The sequence below is a fragment of the Acanthochromis polyacanthus genome, chromosome 9, assembly GCF_021347895.1.
Source record: "Acanthochromis polyacanthus isolate Apoly-LR-REF ecotype Palm Island chromosome 9, KAUST_Apoly_ChrSc, whole genome shotgun sequence".
Lineage (NCBI taxonomy): Eukaryota > Metazoa > Chordata > Actinopteri > Pomacentridae > Acanthochromis > Acanthochromis polyacanthus.
In genome coordinates, this window is record NC_067121.1 from 33,359,919 (window position 1) to 33,379,504 (window position 19,586).

The window sequence follows — 19,586 nt, forward strand, 5'->3', positions numbered from 1 at the left end:
GTAATATTGTAGATTTTTATTATGGACTTTATTTACAGTTTGTGCTTTTTTCCTTCTTCTTCATTTTATTAGATATTGCCTGCAGTTTTTAAAAAAAAACAAAACAAGGAACATTATTAAATTAAAAGTTAATTATTTCCTTTGAAAGAACAATTAACAACTTCATGTTTTAGAGTGCAGCTGAAGGAGCAGTTTGAAATCACCTCTTACCTTTGAGAACATCAGCAGCAGTAATAACAAAGCACATGGCGCCATCTAGTGGTTTCTGATGTTTGCTCTGATTGGGAGGAGCCAAACGTGGGCTTCTTTTCCGTCTTTGTTGTTTTTGACGTCAGGAAGTGAAGCCGGGATGGTCCTGGAGGAGCTGCAGGTCCGTCTGAACGACAGGGGATATACAAACTGGCTGAAGGCAGGACGATGTCTGATCATCCTGAGGGACTTCCTGCTTCCCTTCACTGATGAACACATGAGATCTTTCCATAGAGATTTGCTCAACAGGAAATCTCTGCTGCGGATGTCCTGCAACTCAAACTGTAGACCCAGAGGCAACAAGGTGGGATTTATTGTGACTTTATACATCATATCCTGTCTCTAGCATTGTTTTTCTGACAATAGTTTGTATAAATAGTAATTCTGAGTGTGTGTTCAGCTTCTCTCTCCATGCAGAGTGTGTTCAGAGTGGCAGAAAGAGATCATTGCCCACCACAGACAGCCTGAATCCACCATCAACTGGGACAACTGCTCCCCTCCTCACTGGAGGACACATTACTGGGAGCTGGCCAAGGTACAGCACAAATACTGCGCTCATAGCAGGAGGAAACACAAGCAGACACGGCTTCAAAACCTGTCCCATGATCTGAGCTTTGGTCAAAGTCAGCTCCAAACTTTCACTTTCATTTTCCTGAAATTATAGACTCCATGTTTTGTTTCGTTTCTATCACCCCATCAATCACAAATCGCTGTCACTAATCGCTGTCTAAATATGCACTGATATGAATTAATTTCCAGAACAGAAATCTGAGCATCGGTCAAAGTAAGCTTCAAACTTTTTTAATTTTAGTGGCATTATATAGTCCATAGTTTGTTTGTTTTTACAGAGGAGCCTTTTTCTTCCTCCATAAATTGCACATTACTGTCAGCAGCTAGAAGGAGTCACTTCCCCCATGTTTTCAGGAATAAAACGATCAATAAATGAATGATCTGTGTAGCAACCTGTGTGTTAAAACCTTATCCAGGAAAAAAACTGGGAGGTTTGGTGTTTGGAAATGCAGCTGCATTTTAGGTTTCCAGCCCAGAGCCTGAACAAAAACTCAACATGAGAAACAAAACCTTGAAGGAGAAGTAACCTAAAACTTTTCAGATTTCAACTTTTAACATCTGAATGCTTAATTACAAAAGGGAGGCGTAATTCATCTAAATATGCACTAATCTGCTTCAACAGAAATCTGAACATGGATAAAGCTAGCTTCAAATTTTCTGTTTCATTTCTGTTTTTTGACATCTTGGTTTTTTTCAGAGGTGATATTGGATATCTAAAGTAAATTTCCATGAGAGAAAAGAAGAAGTAAAACAATGTTCATGTTGCATTTTAGAGGAAAATATACACTAATATGTCTACAGGTTGATGTGATTTTATTGCAGATGAATATTTATTCAATAATATTTTAAGTTTCAGATGAATACGTGAGTCTGATGAGTCGACCTCTTTGTGTTTCTGCAGGCCTACATGCCACGAGGTCAGGCTAAAACGAAGGATGGAGGGCAGTGCGATGCGTCGGCTCTGCTCAACCTGATCAACCACTGCACACGGTTCTCAACTGTGGATCCAAAACTGGTCAGAGAGGTAAATATTAACCTATTTAAAATCAGGTATGTTGTGCTGCTTTTTGTTAGACAAGTGTAAGATGCTAAATCCTGTATATTAATCAAGTCTTACATAGTAGGAGCCAAAAGCAGACTGTAAAACTGAGTAGTCACACTCATGTTACCATTGGAGACTTCATGGTGAAGTTACAAATCTGCAGCTGGTTTAATGTATAATTGTGGAACTTTTTGTATCATAGTTGACATTTTTGCTGTTTTCAGGCCTAAAATCAACATGTCCGCCTATAACCAAACACCACATGACATTTTTACAGAAACATTCTTCTAAATATTATATAAACAACTGAGTAAGATTGAAATTGAAAGTTATTTCTAAAGATATTGTAGTACACCTGTTGACATGAAGGGCGTCAGTTTGTTTTTAAAAGTGGGGGGGGGGGGGGGGGGGGACGGAGACCACAGCACTTTGAGAAAATGTCGAAGAACGGAGGCAAAATGCCATAAGCTGGGCTCAAACTCACAACCACCGCGCCAAAGGCGGAGGCTCAAACTGTTGAGCTGTCGGTACATGTGGGTAGAGAGGTCTGTGGGCCGCTATAGTACTAATTCTCCCGGGCCGAAATTTTGCCCCTGTACGCCTCTGGTCGGAGCTTCCACTTGGCACAGGCACAAATTTAGCATCTGCGCGGTTTTTTTTTTTTTTTTTTTTTTTAACCTCACGAAGGTGTGCTGCATGTCTGTGCAACTCTCGGCCGAGTCCGGATGGTGCGTTCATGAGCGTCGGAATTTTCTATACTACTGAAAATAACTGGGTTTACAATGACTTACATGTGAAGAATTTGAATGTGTTGGAGACAAAATGACCCCTGACAAAAAGTGGGGGGGACACGTCCCCACCGTCCCCCCTAAACTGACGCCTATGGACATGCCATAAATCCACACCTGACTCACACACTACTTTATAAATGAATGCAGGTAAATGAATGCAGCAATGTGTCATAATTGCACAGTTAATAGGATTGTTCTCTCCTTAGTGCCTTTTCAAATCCATTAATAGTTTCTTAAATGAATTTAAAGTAAAGTTTTTTTGTGTGTGAACATTTTTGCTGATATTTCGTGATGTTTGAGCGTTTGTGTGCGTCTCCAGGTGATCCGAATGAGGAACGAGCTGATGCATTCCTGTGATTTTCGTGTGGAGGACGAATGGATGGGACAGTACTACTTTGTTCTGAAACACTTCATGCAGCAGTTCAGTCGTGGGCCACAGATTGCATCAGTCAAAGAACAGATTGAGGAGGTTAGTTGTTTGTAAAATAGTCCATGATGGGAGACGCTCAGCTGTGGTTTTGAATTACAGTTTGTTTGTTTTTTTTGTCCAGATGCTGACCGTTGATTTGTCAATATACGTCTCTGGTGCGGACCGAATGGATTCTGCTGACTTGGTGAATGAATTACAGTCCGATTCTGACAATCAACGGCCCAAACCAGAGATCTGCGCCGACCTAGTCAGCCGATGGGAATCTGAGTTGCTCCAAGAGATGTTGCAGGAGATTCTGCAGGTTGCTGCTGAGGACGGTGACACAATGACACAGGTTGGAAGAACAACTACAGATGTCCGTATACACATGATACATAAGAAGAAAAGTTTGGGCTACACGCCTTTCACCGGCTTTCTGTTTCTTCCTCAGGACACTCGGCAGCTGAAGAGCCTGAGTGGCTTCCTGCAGGCCAACCAAGATCTCAGTGAGAGGTTTTCTGAGGAGCTTCAAGCCATCGACTCTCTGCAGGCCAGACAGTAATGAGAAGGTGGAGGTGAAATGGAGGATCAGGGAGTTTTGTACCAAGTCTTTAGAGTCATTTTTTGATTTAGGTAAAGTCAGAATATAAGTTGAAGAACAACAGATTTCTATGAGCATGCACACAGGGATTTATTAAAATATGAATAAAAGATTTTACACAAAATCTGTGGACTTTTTCTTCAATGGCTCATAAAAATAATGAAGATCAAATTATGCAGTGACTTACAAAGTGAATGTAGTGAAAACGAAACAATCCCAGACGGTGGCAGCTAGTGTTGCATCAGCGCCACCTTCTGGAGTTAGTGAACTCCTACAGTAACTATCAGTCCTGTAGAAGAATCCCACAGCAGATACAACTCCTCACCCAGTCAGGGTTGAGCAGGATGAGTAGCCTTATGTCGTATATAAACTACGTAAATATTCATTTATTTCGCCTTTGTGATCCACCTAAATCTGTTTCTGAACTGTCTGAGGTGAGAAATAAGCAGTTTATTTGCTGAATCTTCACTTATCTTAAATCTACAAAGCCTAATTTAAATGTTTATTCATAAGCCAGAGGCACATGAGTACTCACGGTTCTCCATGTTTTCTTGGCTTTGTCACAAATTTGTGTCAAACAACTAATTTACGCAGCAAAACACCAAATGATTACACGTTAAACTAAGAGTTGTCTAATAGAATTTTTGTTATTGGATTAGGTAGATCTGATCAGCTTTAGTTTGAAATGACTACAGGTTAATTGTAGACATACATGGGTGTTTTTAGGCACCATTAATGATTTTATTCCCTAATATTGTTATGTTTTGATATTTGTAATATTTTACATGATATATCCTTGATTCTTGATGGGGGGTCCTGAGGAGGGATATCTGTGGTGCTGTTTTCCTTCTCTTTCTGTTCTCTTTCTTGTTCTGGAAGTTGCTTTTTTTTTTTTTTTTTGAGAAGGAGAAACAGTACAGGAAATAAACACATCAACTCTGGGACTGCAACATAAAGCAGGAATATTTTTAAAAGAAAATAACTTACAAAAAGGAGCAGATTAGACGGTCAAAATAAAGAAGAGAATTAAAGCAACACACATTCCGTTGTGCTTCCTGCAACTTAAAACCCAACTTTACCTTGTGTTTATCATTTTATACTCTGTCTTGACTGATGCAGAGAAGCAGAGCCTCTGAAAGACACTGAGCCGTATAGATTTATAGTATTCCTCTGGATTCACCCTTTGACTTTGCACATTCTATATTTACTGTATTTCTTATGCATGTGTGCAGTTATGTTATAAAAGCTGGACACTATTTATAGTAGTTATGCTGTTACTTCCTGCTGCCATGTTTCCTTCAGCCTTTTCTCACATGTGAAACTATAGGGTGGTACCATGCAAAGAGTCCTGACAGCTCCGAATCAAACCACAGATATGTATTGTTTAGTGTGTGTGGGTGGACGAGTGGGCTGGTGGTTTATGTGTTTGTTTGCATATCTACCTGCTCAAAGCCACTGTTCTCTATTGTCCAACAGATGAATGTATATGAATGTGTGCTGAAGAGACTCATGATACACATGAAAAATGCCAGTAAAATTGACTAAATGCAATTCTGTACATCAGCATTAAAAAATCACAAAAGTGTTGGCGAGAAATACATTTTAAAATATTTAATAAAAATGTGTATTCTTTTATTCATATTTTCTTTCTTCTGTGTCTTTAAGAACAAGAACTGTTTCATAAATGAACCGAGCCGCAACAACGGCATCGAGTACTTTCAGTTTTCAGCAGATAAAATCTATTATTCAGGTTAAAAGAGAAAAAAAAGTTCATGACATGTGAGGTGCAGCTGCATGACAGAAAAGTGTGAAAACCAGAAAAGCTTTTCCTGCCTCATAGCCTCATCGCCTCTCACACACTCATCTGCTGCTGCAGTCTGCTGCGCTTTCACACAGCTCAAATGGGCGCCTGCCTCCCAGGCATCATGGACAGGGAAGGGGTTCTGGTTCAGTCCATTTACTTTGGCAGGATTGGAAGTGAAGCCACGGAGAGGCTGCTGGAGAGGTTTGGACACGACGGCAGCTTTCTGCTAAGAGACAGCGAGACGGTTCAGGGGGCCTTCTGTCTGTGTGTGAGGTGAGCTGAGCAAAAACGACATTCACTTCTCCTACATGAGTCTTTATTTAAGCTATTTATCCATCATTAAATACACTGAGCATGTTCTGTTTGTAGTAATGGTCTTTAATCATACATCACATGGAGATGGGCTGAGAAACCCAGCTGGGTGTGTTGATGCAGCAACGTACACACAATGTCTCCTTTCTAGCAGCTTTTTTAAATTATTTTTTGCAATAAAACATCCGTAAACTTTCAGAGACACACAAAGGGCAGAGATGAAAGCAATTTACACCTCAGTGTTTCTGTTATTTTGCTCAGTGCTTTTGTTAAATGAACAAAATGACAAGTTTGAACTGTGTTTGTCCTGAAAGAAAAATGATGCGTCACTAATTTTTTGCAAAGAAGACACAGAGCGTCAACAAATTGAGTTAAAATGTGTCTAAAATCACACAAAAAAGAACTTTCTACACATTTTTTATCACAATATGTGGAGCTATTAGCCAAGAATTAAAGTTCCTCTCCATAAGAACACAAAATAAACAGCATTTCATATTGTGCACAACAAGCTTGTAATTTCTGCTAAATGATGATACTGATGGAGGAAGTGCTTAGATCCTTCAGCAAAAGTACCGTAAAACCACATTTGAAAATACTATTTACGAGAAAAATTCCGGCATGAAAACACAAGCATAAGTCTGAGCAAACAAAACACTTCAAGTATTTAAAGTAAAAGCACTCAATGCAGAAAAATGAGCGCCGTGATTAACACAAGCTGCACGTGTCTGTTTGTGGAATTCATCTTTTACTACGTTGCTGAGAGAGTTTCAGATTGAAATGAAGGCAGAGCACAAAGTGAAACAATCGCAGAGCTTTGTTTTATTCAAGCAGCAGACCAAGCAGTAAAATAAAACAAATCAAGTGTTTTTCATAAAAAGAGAAGGCGAGCAAGTCCTCGTGTTTTAGAATCTGCAATTATCACAAATGGAGGAAGAAAAAGAGCTTTTATGTAAATAAAAAGCACTTTACATGCTACAGTATTCCACACTGTAAATTGCATAATGGCCTGCTTCCCTTTTATTTTAAAGATTATTATTCTCTGCATTTTTGAAATAGATTATATATCAATGAAAGTACAGAAAAAATAGCTCAGAATAACCACAAACTTTACTCTCTTTTTGAGTTTTTAAACATTAAAATGCAGCTTAAATGCAGTCATGTGTTTTGGATAATTTCACAAATACTCCATTTTTATTCAGTAGATTAATTCAAGTTTAATTCTTTAAATATATTTCTAAAATTATACACAATTAATGACAAATAACACTAAATGAAGTGTTGGTTCGTGATAGATTTGTTTGTTAAATCAACATCTTATGTAATTACAGAAGCTTCTTAAATGTGTTTGAATCAGTGTATAATATGTATTTGTTGGAATATGGTCCTTCTTTTGTATTAAGTTTTGTTGTTCTTTTTTTTACAGTCTTGCTTTATTAAATATGAATGTACTTTGATGCCTGACAGGAAACCACATATCCACATATGGTCTTTCATTGCATGTGTTCAGCTGCACATTCTCACACTATATTTGGATTTAAAAAGGAGCAGCCAGTGGCAGCAGCTTTAATATTTAACTTCTTCTCTGAAACAAAAAAAGTTATGCTGCTTTTTCTTAGTTTTTTTCTATTTTCAGAGAAATTCTGTTACATTTAAACTCAGGAACACTGGTAAATATTTAGAGCACAAAAAAAAACTATGTGAGGCATAAATAACTGGAAATCAAAACCTAAAGGGTTTAAGCCCCACTTTTCACCTCCTTTCACTGCTGTGTGAACTGTGAACTGTGTTTCGATGGTTCAGACACAACAAAGCGTCACTTAAGAACTACAGATATTTGTCACAAAGATAAATATATTTTCCAGTTTCATGTGGAAAACATGAAAACATAATTTAATCTAGCAGCTTCTAAAGCAAGGGAATCCTATGAGAGAAAGACGAACATGAAGAAATTCTTATTCAAATTTGATATATTTTAAATAAGCTCCATCAGTTATTAAATCGTAGCTGAGATCTGGTCTCGCCCCAAAGTGTGTCGAACACGAAACCACTGAGTCGCTGCAGCCTCTGTTCCACATTTCGCGCCTCTTTCGGGTTTAATCATCACATGAACGTGTATTTTTGATCTCCCAGCGCAGAAATACATTCAAATTTCACATCTTTTTGTGTCACAGGAAAACACCGTTCGTGCACACCTACAGGCTCGTACACTCCGCCGACGGCTGGTGTCTCCAGGTGGGTGAGGGTTTTGCATGCAGAACACAAACACGCGACTGAGGCGCTTATTTAAGGTTTGTGACTGTTTGATTTGCAGGATTTGAGAGTCAGACCACAAAAATTTAGGACCCTGGAAACACTGATACAGACCTACAGAAGATCTACCGCCTCTGATGTTGGTATCGTCCCCTTCACAGACCCACTGGACAAAACACAACTACAGAACAACCCGGGTACGACGCGCACATGCACACACAAGCTTATTCTGCTTTATATGCTACTGAATAGTGCCAAACTGCAAAGGCGGCCTCAAAAATCTCTTAGTACGGTATGCACCGTTCACAACATTAAAAACACCTGCCTTATATTGTCTTGGTTTTTCTCATGCTGCCAAAACAGCTCTGATCTGTCGAGGTGAAGACAGGAAGCCTTTTGTGATGATCTGTGGTATCTAGCACTGGGAAATTTACAGTGGGTCCTGTGGTTTGCAGGGCCGACTCTCCCGTGACTGTTCATCACACTGAACTTAAAATTAATCTGACAAAGAACAAATGAACATCTCGGTCCAGCAGACTTCTCTCAATCTCACCCAAACAAGTATTTTCAAGTCATTATAAGAAGGATTGTGAAGTTGCAGGTACCAGAAACGTTTTAAAACACCACATAGTGTGGTCTAATCATCCATTTACGGACACTTGATCAGATATCCGGTGAGTTTGGAGGAATGATCAACACGTTAAGTTCTTAGTCGTTTTCCTCAAGCTGTCCTCGAGCAGCTCACTGCAAAAACTCAAAATCTTACTGAGGCTATTTGTCTTATTTTTAGTCAAAATGTCTCATCTCACTTGATTTAAGGTAAATTCACTTAACAAGTGACATTTCAACAAGATAGAGGGACTTGTTTTAAGACAATGCATCTTAAATATCTTGTAAAGTCAAACAATCTTGAAATTATCTTGTTTTAGCCCTCGTGTCGTCCTGATGATCAAATTGACCTGTTTTAAAGTTTGAAAATGAGGGAAAAAACCATATGTTTTCACAGTGAAAACTTCCACATTTTCAATATTTTGGGAAATTTTTGAACATTTTTTGGTGCAAAAAAAAAAGAAATGTTAAAAAAATGTTTCTTTAAGAACACTCAGAAGATTTTTTCCCGAATGTTCTTAAATAAAATATTAGAACTTTCACATATATGTATGGAATCAGATATTTTTAGAATATTTTTTGGATGATTTTTATTCATTTTTTGAAAATATTTACATTTTTTTTCATTTTTAAAATTTTCTTGCCAAATTTTGGAATTTTTTTTAAAATAAAACTTTTAAGGGAAACTTTTAAGGAATTTTCTTCCTGAAGATTTTGCAAATTTTTAGAAATTTGGGAATTTTTTTTGCTGAATTCTTTTCAGGGCAACAATATTTTTTGGTGCCATAAATGAGGACGACAGGAGGGTTTTGACACCTAAGCTTGACAAAATCAAAAAATCTTACCAAGCCATTTTTCACTTGTTCTACTGGCAGATTTTTTTCCACTTATTTCAAGGTACAAGTTCTTGAAATAAGTTTTTTTCTTGTTTTGAAAGGGGCATTTTTTCCCGGTGCTTTTGCAGTGTGATGGGGCACGTTGTCCTGATGTTGCTCCTGTTGGGGAGTCCTGTTACCACTGGTGAGGAGGAGGTAGCATCCGTGTGAATGTCTGGACCCAAGGTTTCCCAGCAAAACGTTGCATTGAACAGGATGATCTTGGTTGTTTTCTTTGCATGCCGGTGGTTTTAAAGTTGCAGTTGATCCGTATAGACCTAAATCTGGTCTTTGCATTCGTACAGACATGGTTTGTGTTTGTGGTGTGTCAAAGACTTCTTTTTCGTCTGCGAGCTGTCTTTTTTGGCTTATGACCTACTCAGTCAACTCTAACCCACTTTCAATGGTCTCCACCACAGAGTTTGTCTACATGGAGTTGAGCAGCGGCAGCAGCAGCTCTGTGTGCTGATTTCTTCCCATCTTCAGACTGATGCTGTTAATCAGACAGGAAAGAGGACAACAGAATCATGCAGACACTGTCTAGCAACTTCCGGAGACTTCAAAGTCATTGAAAAATGTTTAAATTTAGCTTAGGTGAGAGTTTCTTAGTTAATGCTGTGTAAATATAACGCACACTATTTCTGGTTTTATTTTCAGCAGACTTCTATATGTGATCCGTTACTGTCTTTATTTGTTCGTGACGACGACTGCACCAGCACCAACACCTTCCTTTCTTAGAAGCTCAGTCTGAGTCTTGTGCATAATAACTGTGTGTGTTCTGATGTTTCACCATATTTGGGTCAAGACAGCTGATGTTTGGGGTTTTTATGTCATTATGGGGAAGTCACTGTTGTGTAGAGGCTGTGTGGTTTATCTGTATGTTTTGACACCATGAACCAAAATGGCCTCAGGCTGTAACAACACAGAACATGTAGCATCACAGAGAAGGCAGATCATTCAAACTACTGTGGCCAAACTTCTTTCACCAATTCAACTTTATTAATTCATTTTTCCAAGACATGTCTCTTCTGAGACTGACGATATCAAATCTACACGATGATGTTCAGATCTGTCCATGAACTCAAATCTCTGGTATCAACTGTGAAAGAATAAAAGATAAAGGTTGAAGTAATGTCCACTGTTTCCAGTTGCATTAAATGAGCACCCAGTCCGTCGCCCTTTTAGCTTTAGCTTCACTCAGGCCTATCCAGTGTTACCGTCATTCTGCCAGACGCATAGATTTCGTACAAAGCTTCCAACAGCACCTACACTTCAGTCATTAAATGTTTTGTTTCTTTCTTTAAAACACTCTGAGGTTCATAATAGGAGCTTCTTCAGAATGTAAGAGTTGTGACAACTGTAAAGTACATCATTTTGGGAAATGTGTATATTTGTTTTTTTGTGCACACGCAGATGAGAAGATAGATCCAAAATTAAGTAATAGTTAGTTAGCTTAGCTTAGTAATGAAGACCTGAAACAAGAGGGAAAGGAACCCTGCCTGGCTTGGTACCAAAGATACCAGCACCTCTAAAGCTTACTGATTCATATCTTACATCTTGTTTTTTCAATCTGCCTAAAAGACAAATAACAAAAATAGGCAGCAACAACTCTAGCTATCAGACAGTGCAGGTGAAGATCTGTGTGGACATCCTGCTACAAGGGCATCAGCTGTGAAAACGCTGAAATACATAAACCACAAACTACTTTAGTGGTTGACGTCCTCTCAGCAGACTAGAAAGCAGAACAGCTACATGTTCACGTTGTCCACAGCTGTCATTGTGTGTCTGCAACGAAGGCTAACCAAGCCCTGAACCAGGAATATAGAAATTTTATCCAAATATGTGTTAAAAATGATCCTATTTTGTGCTCTGCTTGGGGGATGCGTTCCACAAATGCACAGTAGATTGTCATCTGCATATTTGCTGCAACATGAACACAACTGCCCTCATAGAAAACACCACCTTAAGGACTTAGACATCATCACTTCTCCTGGATGCAGGTAGTATATAAATGGTCTTAGACTGTTGAAATCTTTGTGCTAAGCGGAGCTACATGCATGTTGGCTGTGGCTTCACATCTAGTGGACCCACATGGGAGTTGTATCAACCTTCTGCAAAAATTTAGTATTTCCTCAATTTTTAGTGTCTTTTTCTAAGCAGAGTTACCTCTGATTCTTTAGGTTTTATCGAGGCTGCTCAGCTAAACTGCTCTCAGGGTTACAATGAGCAGAGCACAGGAGACAATATCTCACCCAACTTTATTTCACAAATAAACATGACAATCATTTTATAGAAGCTCCAGATCAAATCTCACCAGTGAACTGGTAGATTCTAGTCACATTACTTAAGTTAAGCAAAATAAACACATTTGAATGAGACAATCAAGCAGAGCATGCTAAAGGCAAGTCCTTCTCATTATAATGACAAATAATCTACAGCATATTTTGCTTTCATATTGGTGTAAATGCATTAAAATGTAATAAACGTCACACAATGTGCAACAAATGTTTAGATCTGACAGCACGACTTCAAGACTATAAAAGCATTTGACCACCGTTTGCACATAAATACACATCAGCACTCACTTTTCCTGCATTCACCATGTCTATTCTAGCATATATATATATATATATATATATATATATATATGAAAGCCTGGCAGTGCATAGATTTAAACAAAAGCATTTCAATGTGTCCATCTGGTGTTGCTTTTAAAATGACTTTCCAGTGTTCGGCTCTGCCTCTTCCACTTCTGTGATCTCCTCTTCAGGCTTCGCTGGTGGCGCAGGGTGAAAGAACTAAAAACACAAGAAACCAGCTTTAGGATCTTTTGTATGCCAGTGTCAGCTGTTAAATGTGCAGCAAATGGGTGTGTACTTACATTAAATGCATCATTTTTTTCCAAAAAATATTTGTACTTTGCCGGCGGACGAGGAATCGGTGGGAACAGAATCTTAGTCACCCTGAAAAACACACGTACACAACATGAGCCTTAGGCAGGACCGTTAATGCACAATCTGAAGTTCTTCTGCTGCCTGCTGCACTGGAAAAACATAATAGTTGATACATGCAGTATTTTTATACATGTGAAACAATCAAAGAAAAGGGGAAGGAAGTTCATCTGTCCTTTATCTGTGATCGCATTTTCTCTTTGGGTGTTTTCTGCTCACAGCTCATGCAGGAGGACTTGTGTCTGCAGTTTAAGGAAGTTTAGGGTGGATGCTCTTGTGGCTTTTCAAAGAAAAGCCCCTACACAGGTCTCTCACTTCTGCTTTGTTTACTTTGCTTCTGCTGTCCTCTGGGTCAACTTTAACCTCTTTTTTGACTCTGGTTCACATTTGAAAACCAGGACAGATTTTATCTAGCAGTTTAGAAACAGCTCATCAAAAAGGATAAAAAAAAAAAGCAGGTGTTAGCGTAATTCAGCCAGAAACAGACAAACTGTACCTCTGATAGCGCACCAACAACAACACAGCCAGGAGGATCATGGGTAATCCGAGGGAAATGGAGATGATCACCACAGGGTTGAGTTTGTATGCTGACTGTTCCACCGCTGAAATACACAGACACACAACGAAGCTGATTATTGCGCTGAAGTTGATGCTTTTGTTAGTAGTCAATCTTCCAGGCACTGACCATTGAATCAGTGGATAACGTTGACCAGATATTGATTAAATTATTGTTCAACAGAGAGCACTCACTGACAGTTTGACTCCAGTCACTCCATTCAGGAGATCCATGGCATGTGTTCGCCAGTACCGTCCTCATTCTCACTTTGTAGGTGCGGCTGGGATCTACACTTGGCTCTATATAGAACCGCTTGGCGGTGAAGGTTTTTGGTTTTTCCTGCTGTAAAAAGATTCTTTAGTAAACTCTAAGCAGTGGGGATGTCAGATATTGGCTTTTTTTGCCAATAACCGATTTGCCGATATTGTCCAACTCTCTATTTCCGACTTTGATGTCAACCGATACCAATATATGTGGGCTATTTAATTAATTTTAAGTAACATCACATATTTCCTGTCATGGAATTAACACATCATGTTAAAATTTTATTGTGATGCTCCATTGCATGCATTCTCAAATGCAGCAAGGCTTTCCAAATGTAAACATTGTCTGTGCAAAATAAGAAAAGTACTTCAACTTAAGTTATGGGAAAACGCCATATATATATATATATATATATATATATATATATATATATATATATATATATATACATATACATATACATACAGTCGAGGTCAAAAGTTTACATACACTTGTAAAGAACATCATGTCATGGCTCTCTTGAGTTTCCAGTTATTTCTACAACTCTGATTTTTCTCTGATAGAGTGATTGGAACAGATACTTCTTTGTCACAAAAAACATTCATGAAGTTTGGTTCTTTTATGACTTTATTATGACAGTGCAAACAATTGTTTGCACTGTTGCTCTTGGGACCTGCAGCTGCTTTGAAATGGCTCCAAGTGACTTTCCTGACTTGTTCAAGTCAATGATTCGCTTTTTCACATCCATGCTGAGCTCCTTTGACTTTCCCGTTGTAGCGTTTGTGGGCATTTGTATCCACTGAGCCCTATTTAAATGGCCTCAGAGAAGTAACCAGCTGTAGTCACTCATAATCACTCACAAGAAGTTAAGAGGCAATGCTATGAAGCTCATTTCATTGACACAACTTTCTAAGTCACCAAAATTGCTAATTCATGTTGCTGTATGTATATTTTTGACCCAGCAGATTTGGTCACTTTTTCTGTTAACCCATAATAAAGTCATAAAAGAACCAAACTTCATGAATGTTTTTTGTGACAAAGAAGTATCTGTTCCAATCACTCTATCAGAGAAAAATCAGAGTTGTAGAAATAACTGGAAACTCAAGAGAGCCATGACATTATGTTCTTTACAAGTGTATGTAAACCTTTGACCTCGACTGTACATATATATATATAAATATCATTGGCATGAAAACGTAATATCAGTCAGTATCGTTATCGTTTTTTTTTGCCTATCATGAAAACTGATTTATATATATATATATATATATATATATATAAATATACACACACACACATATATATATATATAGATATAGATATAGATAGATATTTGTGGGCCGATATTATCTGATATCCCTGTACAGCAGTTTTAGTTTGCTCTCCCTTTTTAGACTTTGTTACCTTTTAAATCTTGTCAGGTTTGTCTTGTTCAATAGTTCTGCTGATATGTCCCTTACCAGAAAGTAATGCAGTAAATGGGGTGTCTTATCCTTGAATTGATCAGCACCCACAGTGATCCACACACTCAAGACATACTGCACCTGGTCACCCATGTCCAGCTCATATGTAAAACATCTCGGACTGTAGTCTGATCGGCTGTGAGGCACATCCCATGTTATGTTGAGAGCTCCATTTTTGATTGAAGCAGAGATGTTCTGGGGTGGAGACAGAACCTCTGTGAAAAGCGCAACCATACTATTAGAAAATAAATTATGATTAGTCCTGAAAATTTACTGAGGACTGTACAAAAAAACCCTCAGTCAAACCACACATACATTAGGCCCTTCAGTGATTACATTTTTAAAAATCTGAAGTGTAATATCATCAGCTCTGTAACAGCGTTTGTCTTGGAGTGTTACCTAGCAGCGCCATGTCGTACTTGTCGGTGTAAGTTTTCCACTCGTTGTGCTGGGACATGTTTAGGTGGAGGATTACAAATTGAGGCATCTCATGCTCACTGAGATCCAAAGACAGTGATCCAACTCTTTCCACGGACGAAATGTTTCGAGAGGGAACTGCGTTTCCATCACAAAAACTGAGGAAAGAAAATTAGAGATACACACTCAAAATAATGTGTTCATTGGAATGTAACTCCTTTGTAAATATGATTTGCTGTTGTTTGAAGTTTTCTGCTGTGTCATGGTCAATTTAATGTGACTTTTTGAGAAGATTTCATTTAAAAAAAACAAAAGTCTTTTATGTAAATGTGAAAACAAATTTCTGCAAAATAAGTTTGTTCATTTGAAATATTCCTCCATCCATGATCTAAACACTGCCTCATCAGATTGTATCAATACAACTTAATATCAGTAAAATTTCACTGGATTTTGGTTGATTTTTTTATGAATGTTCTTAAGAAACATCTTTAACATTTCTTTTTTCCAACAAAAAATATTCAACAATTTCCCAAAAAAGTTGAAAATGTACACATCAGAAGTTTCACTGTGAAAATATATTTTTTCCCCCGTATTTTCAAACTTCAAAATGGGACAATTTTGATCAGCAGGACAACACGAGGGTTAACCCCTTGACGCCCGAATTTATTTACAATTGAATAGAAAACATTTTTTGTGTGTTTTTGCTTTCCAGCTGATGCTAAAATAAGTGGAGATTGTTAATTTATCTATTACACATAGAACAGATATATAATAATAATAACAATAATAATAATAACAGATAGTTCCTACTCCGACTGGTCCTACAAGAAACCAGTGTTTGCAAAAGGTTTCGAGGTACGTATTGAATATTCACAAACCGGTACTGGGGGAATGGATACGCTATCTCTGCTGCAGTCTGAATGAAAGTGGTGTTTAGTGAATTCAATAGGCATTAAGGGGTTAATGGGGGTGTATAACTATGCAGTTATTTTGTGCTTTATGCTTTTAATTAACTGACATTATTTTGTAGAAACTTGACATGAAACAATGTTTTTTAATTTGTAAATTCTTGTCAAAACCCTAATAAAAGTGACCATGATTCAATGATTCAATGATTCAATTTAATTTAAACTCCCGAAAGGGGGGGGGGATATGTTTTAAAGGCACTGGACAAAGAAAAGCGTCTTCATTTTCTTGTGCATGACTTGCATTTTGTCTCAGATGTTCATACTGAGAAATACTTGTGAAAAATATGGGAACACATGTATGCAAGTAAATCTGGGTAATGTCTCATTAAAATACAGAATACCTCATATGAACTGAAAGCTGAAAGTCCTTCTCTGATGTGTCAAACGACCAGGAGCAGTTGAGTATATTGGTTGGGTAAAGGAGGCAGATAAATTTTTCTTCTACATCAGTCCTCTCTACATGATCATCCATCTCAGTAGAATCCTGCACTCGGACCTGAAATATAAAACCAAAACACAGATCTATATTCAAGCATCGAGGTTTAACTGCGTCTTTGCAGCCTTTAGAAGTTAAAAAAAAAAAACTTAGATTCTCACCAGGCCAAGTTCTATATCCTCCTCACAGACATTTAAGCTGTTGTCCTCAGCCACTGTTAAAAGAAATGGTACACATAGTTACAGCATTACAGAAAAGAGAATTATAATTCATGTTGGCCACAGCTTTGAACTCTGAGAATGAACACATAACAACATGTAACTCAACGTGAGCGACAGTACAGCCTGCTGACATTAAAACACAACACAGACTCTCTTCTGCAGTGCACCATGTTTAATTCATCAGCATTTGAAATGTTTTTCCTTTAACCCTCGTGTCGTCCTGTTGAGGTTTGAAAATGTGGAAAAAAAATAGATTCACAGTGAAACGTCTAATGTCCACATTTTCAACATTTGTGAGAAAAAGAAGTTTCACTGTGAAAACTCTCCACTGTTTCACATTCTCTTGTAAGTTTTAACAACATAAGCATCTCAACTGCCTATAAACATCTTTACATCCTCCATAAAAGAGACAGAATCACTGAGTTATCACTGCTTTGCTTTGTCAACACACTCACGCCATTAATGGTTTGTCTGTGAAAAGGCCATTAAAAATCATAAGTCAGGGATTAAGTCAATAAAATTTCCAAGTCACTGTTAAATCTATCATTAAGAAATGGAGGGAATGTGACTAGTGAAGGCCACTAAGACATATAACTCCTCTGGAGCAGTTACAAGCTTCAGTGACTAAGAGAAATAAAGCTGTGTATACAACAGCTGCTGCATGTTCTTCATCAGACAAAGCTTTATGGGAGAGAAGTAAAGGGAAAGCAAAAATCTTGGCAAGAGTTCACCAGAACATATATAGAGAATCTGAAGTCCCCTTTCAGCTTTGGTGAATGTTTTTATTAGCACTCTTTCTTTTTGTTTCAGCACACTTGATGTTATCGTTAAAACTGTCAAAGCAGAGGCTGAAAGGGCTGATCAGGGGCCATTCCTGTTAACATATGCGCCATCTTGTGTCTATCCTGACTCCCTGCAGTGGAAATCTGCTTCTCGAACCATTATGAAATTAAAACAGAAAGAATGTTAATGCCTTTCAGCAATTGAAATCACTCATTTAGGAGTTCACACTACTTGCTGTCTTTCAAGTGTAGTGGAGTGGTTCAGACTTCCGTTTTTGTGTTTGTCCAAGAACACAAAAACAGAAGTCTGAACCACCTTAGAAACCCCACTGGACTGCATTGTTCCCTTCAGACCCTCATCCTAGCCTCATTCTAGCTAACCTCAGACTGCCTAAGTCCTCTCTTTGGCTTGCATTTCCTCCTCCAAGAGCTCCAGAGTCCAAATCAAGCCAACAGAGCTCAGAACCCATCACAAAAACATTCACTTCAGGGAATTCTGAGGTGGGGAAAATCCTCAACCACCAAGAAAGCCGAATATGTGGCCGATTGAGTGTCGCTTTCCCTTTTCCATGCCTGTCCACTTCCCCCCTTCAGGGTCTTAATTACTTCTTATCATTTGAACAAAAGGTTTTGCGTTGGGTGGACTGTGGCTCAGAGCTGGGGGGGTCAAAGGACAAAACTTCAAACTTCATGTACGAGGAAAAAGGAAACAAACTGTGCCACCACCCCGATGAAAACAAGAACAGCAAAACAACCTTTGAGGAATAAAATATGGCTTACTTAGGAAAAAAAAATCCCATTTTGACAGCTATTTAACATCATCCCGTTGGCATATTGGCGGCGCGTATGTGTGTGAATTGTGTGTAATACCAAAAGCCACTCACCACCTTGTGACACCCACAAAACCAGCAAACTGGTCCAAAGAGTTGGATAAGCAGGAAACAGCTTCATAGCCAACCTGCGGTTTCATAAGACACAAAAACAGACAGGTGTACATTAACACCCACTGATGAACGCACAGTACTGAGGTAAGATTCAGTCAGCATGGGGACGCTATTTTATCACAACACACTTAGTAATTTCCTGGCATTTCATACTTCCCCTTTTTAAGCGCTAACATCTAGAGGTTGCGTGATAGTAAGACATCTCAGTGGGCAAATAATGAAACTTAAATAAGCTGCTTGCCTTATACGAGTGCAAATTCTCCACTGTTTCACATTCTCTTGTAAGTTTTAACAACATAAGCATCTCAACTGCCTATAAACATCTTTACCTCCTCCATAAAAAAAGACAGAATCACTGAGTTATCGCTGCTTTGCTTTGCCAACACACTCACGCCATTAATGGATATAACTATAACGTGCTACTCTGGGTTCAAGGTCTCCTCAAAGCTAACACAAAAGCATCAATCCTAATAACATTATAGTAAACAACATTAGTGAGAAGAAGTTACCTCCTGCTGCTCCTCCACTCTGTCGCTCGCTGTAGCTCTCGCTGCCTGAAGACAAAGACACATTTCTGGGGAAAGAAGAAGCGTGACGTCACGTAATGCACGAGGGTTCAGGAAGCCAAGCGCTGCGCTCAGAACAAAACTACAACACAACAGCTTGCATCAGTCTTTTTTAGTTATGACAAACTTCTAATGAAACAACCAAATGACAATAAACTATGTCAGAGTAATTGGATTAAGTTTTTAATCTGTGATAGTTTAAATGACCAGTTAATAGCTGGTGGCATGAACAAAAAGTTAAAAACCTGAACTCAAAGTGGAAGAAAATGAAATCATCATGCCAGTTTATTTATCCCTCCTGTTGTCCTCATTTACAGGCACCGAAAAATATTGTTTCCTTCTCTGAAAAAAATCCAAAAATTTAGCCAAAAAAAATCCCCAAATTTCTCAAAATTTGCAAAACTTTCAGGAAGAAAATTCCAATAATTCCTTAAAAATTTCCCTTAAAAGTTTTATTTTAAAAAATATCCCCCAATTGTGGCAAGAAGATTCTTGTAAATATATAT

General features: G+C 38.2%; 3 protein-coding genes across 3 annotated transcripts; 2 read left to right on the plus strand and 1 right to left on the minus strand.

The window, feature by feature from the left end:
- The first annotated feature begins 304 nt into the window (after positions 1-304).
- Positions 305-5,297, plus strand: LOC110951959 (uncharacterized protein CXorf38 homolog). Its single transcript, XM_022195248.2, has 6 exons — positions 305-553; positions 650-784; positions 1,721-1,843; positions 2,972-3,121; positions 3,204-3,416; positions 3,513-5,297. The coding sequence occupies exons 1-6, from the start codon at positions 350-352 to the stop codon at positions 3,621-3,623; spliced, it is 936 nt and encodes a 311-aa protein (XP_022050940.1). The 5' UTR covers positions 305-349; the 3' UTR covers positions 3,624-5,297.
- A 220-nt stretch (positions 5,298-5,517) lies between these two features.
- LOC110951958 (SH2 domain-containing protein 1A-like) lies at positions 5,518-10,644 on the plus strand. Its single transcript, XM_022195247.2, has 4 exons — positions 5,518-5,739; positions 7,950-8,010; positions 8,090-8,225; positions 9,932-10,644. The coding sequence occupies exons 1-4, from the start codon at positions 5,564-5,566 to the stop codon at positions 9,979-9,981; spliced, it is 423 nt and encodes a 140-aa protein (XP_022050939.1). The 5' UTR covers positions 5,518-5,563; the 3' UTR covers positions 9,982-10,644.
- Positions 10,645-11,751: 1,107 nt separating this feature from the next.
- On the minus strand, positions 11,752-19,109 carry LOC110951957 (granulocyte-macrophage colony-stimulating factor receptor subunit alpha-like). Its single transcript, XM_022195246.2, has 10 exons — positions 19,024-19,109; positions 18,455-18,528; positions 16,729-16,781; positions 16,473-16,627; positions 15,146-15,321; positions 14,828-14,961; positions 13,214-13,358; positions 12,960-13,065; positions 12,394-12,475; positions 11,752-12,310 (listed from the first exon to the last, which is right to left on the minus strand). The coding sequence occupies exons 2-10, from the start codon at positions 18,519-18,521 to the stop codon at positions 12,224-12,226; spliced, it is 1,005 nt and encodes a 334-aa protein (XP_022050938.2). The 5' UTR covers positions 18,522-18,528; positions 19,024-19,109; the 3' UTR covers positions 11,752-12,223.
- Positions 19,110-19,586: the final 477 nt, after the last annotated feature.

Coding starts and splice junctions, on each gene's coding strand:
- LOC110951957 (XM_022195246.2), bottom strand. CDS start 18,521: ATGAAGCTGTTTCCTGCTTATCCAACTCTTTGGACCAGTTTGCTGGTT. Junction 15,322..16,472: donor CAGCTTTCAGTTCATATGAG/GTATTCTGTATT, acceptor TTCTTTCCTCAG/TTTTTGTGATGGAAACGCAG. Junction 12,476..12,959: donor TTGTTGGTGCGCTATCAGAG/GTACAGTTTGTC, acceptor TGTGTTTTTCAG/GGTGACTAAGATTCTGTTCC.
- LOC110951958 (XM_022195247.2), top strand. CDS start 5,564: ATGGGCGCCTGCCTCCCAGGCATCATGGACAGGGAAGGGGTTCTGGTT. Junction 5,740..7,949: donor GCCTTCTGTCTGTGTGTGAG/GTGAGCTGAGCA, acceptor TTTGTGTCACAG/GAAAACACCGTTCGTGCACA. Junction 8,011..8,089: donor CCGACGGCTGGTGTCTCCAG/GTGGGTGAGGGT, acceptor TTTGATTTGCAG/GATTTGAGAGTCAGACCACA.
- LOC110951959 (XM_022195248.2), top strand. CDS start 350: ATGGTCCTGGAGGAGCTGCAGGTCCGTCTGAACGACAGGGGATATACA. Junction 785..1,720: donor ATTACTGGGAGCTGGCCAAG/GTACAGCACAAA, acceptor GTGTTTCTGCAG/GCCTACATGCCACGAGGTCA. Junction 1,844..2,971: donor ATCCAAAACTGGTCAGAGAG/GTAAATATTAAC, acceptor GTGCGTCTCCAG/GTGATCCGAATGAGGAACGA.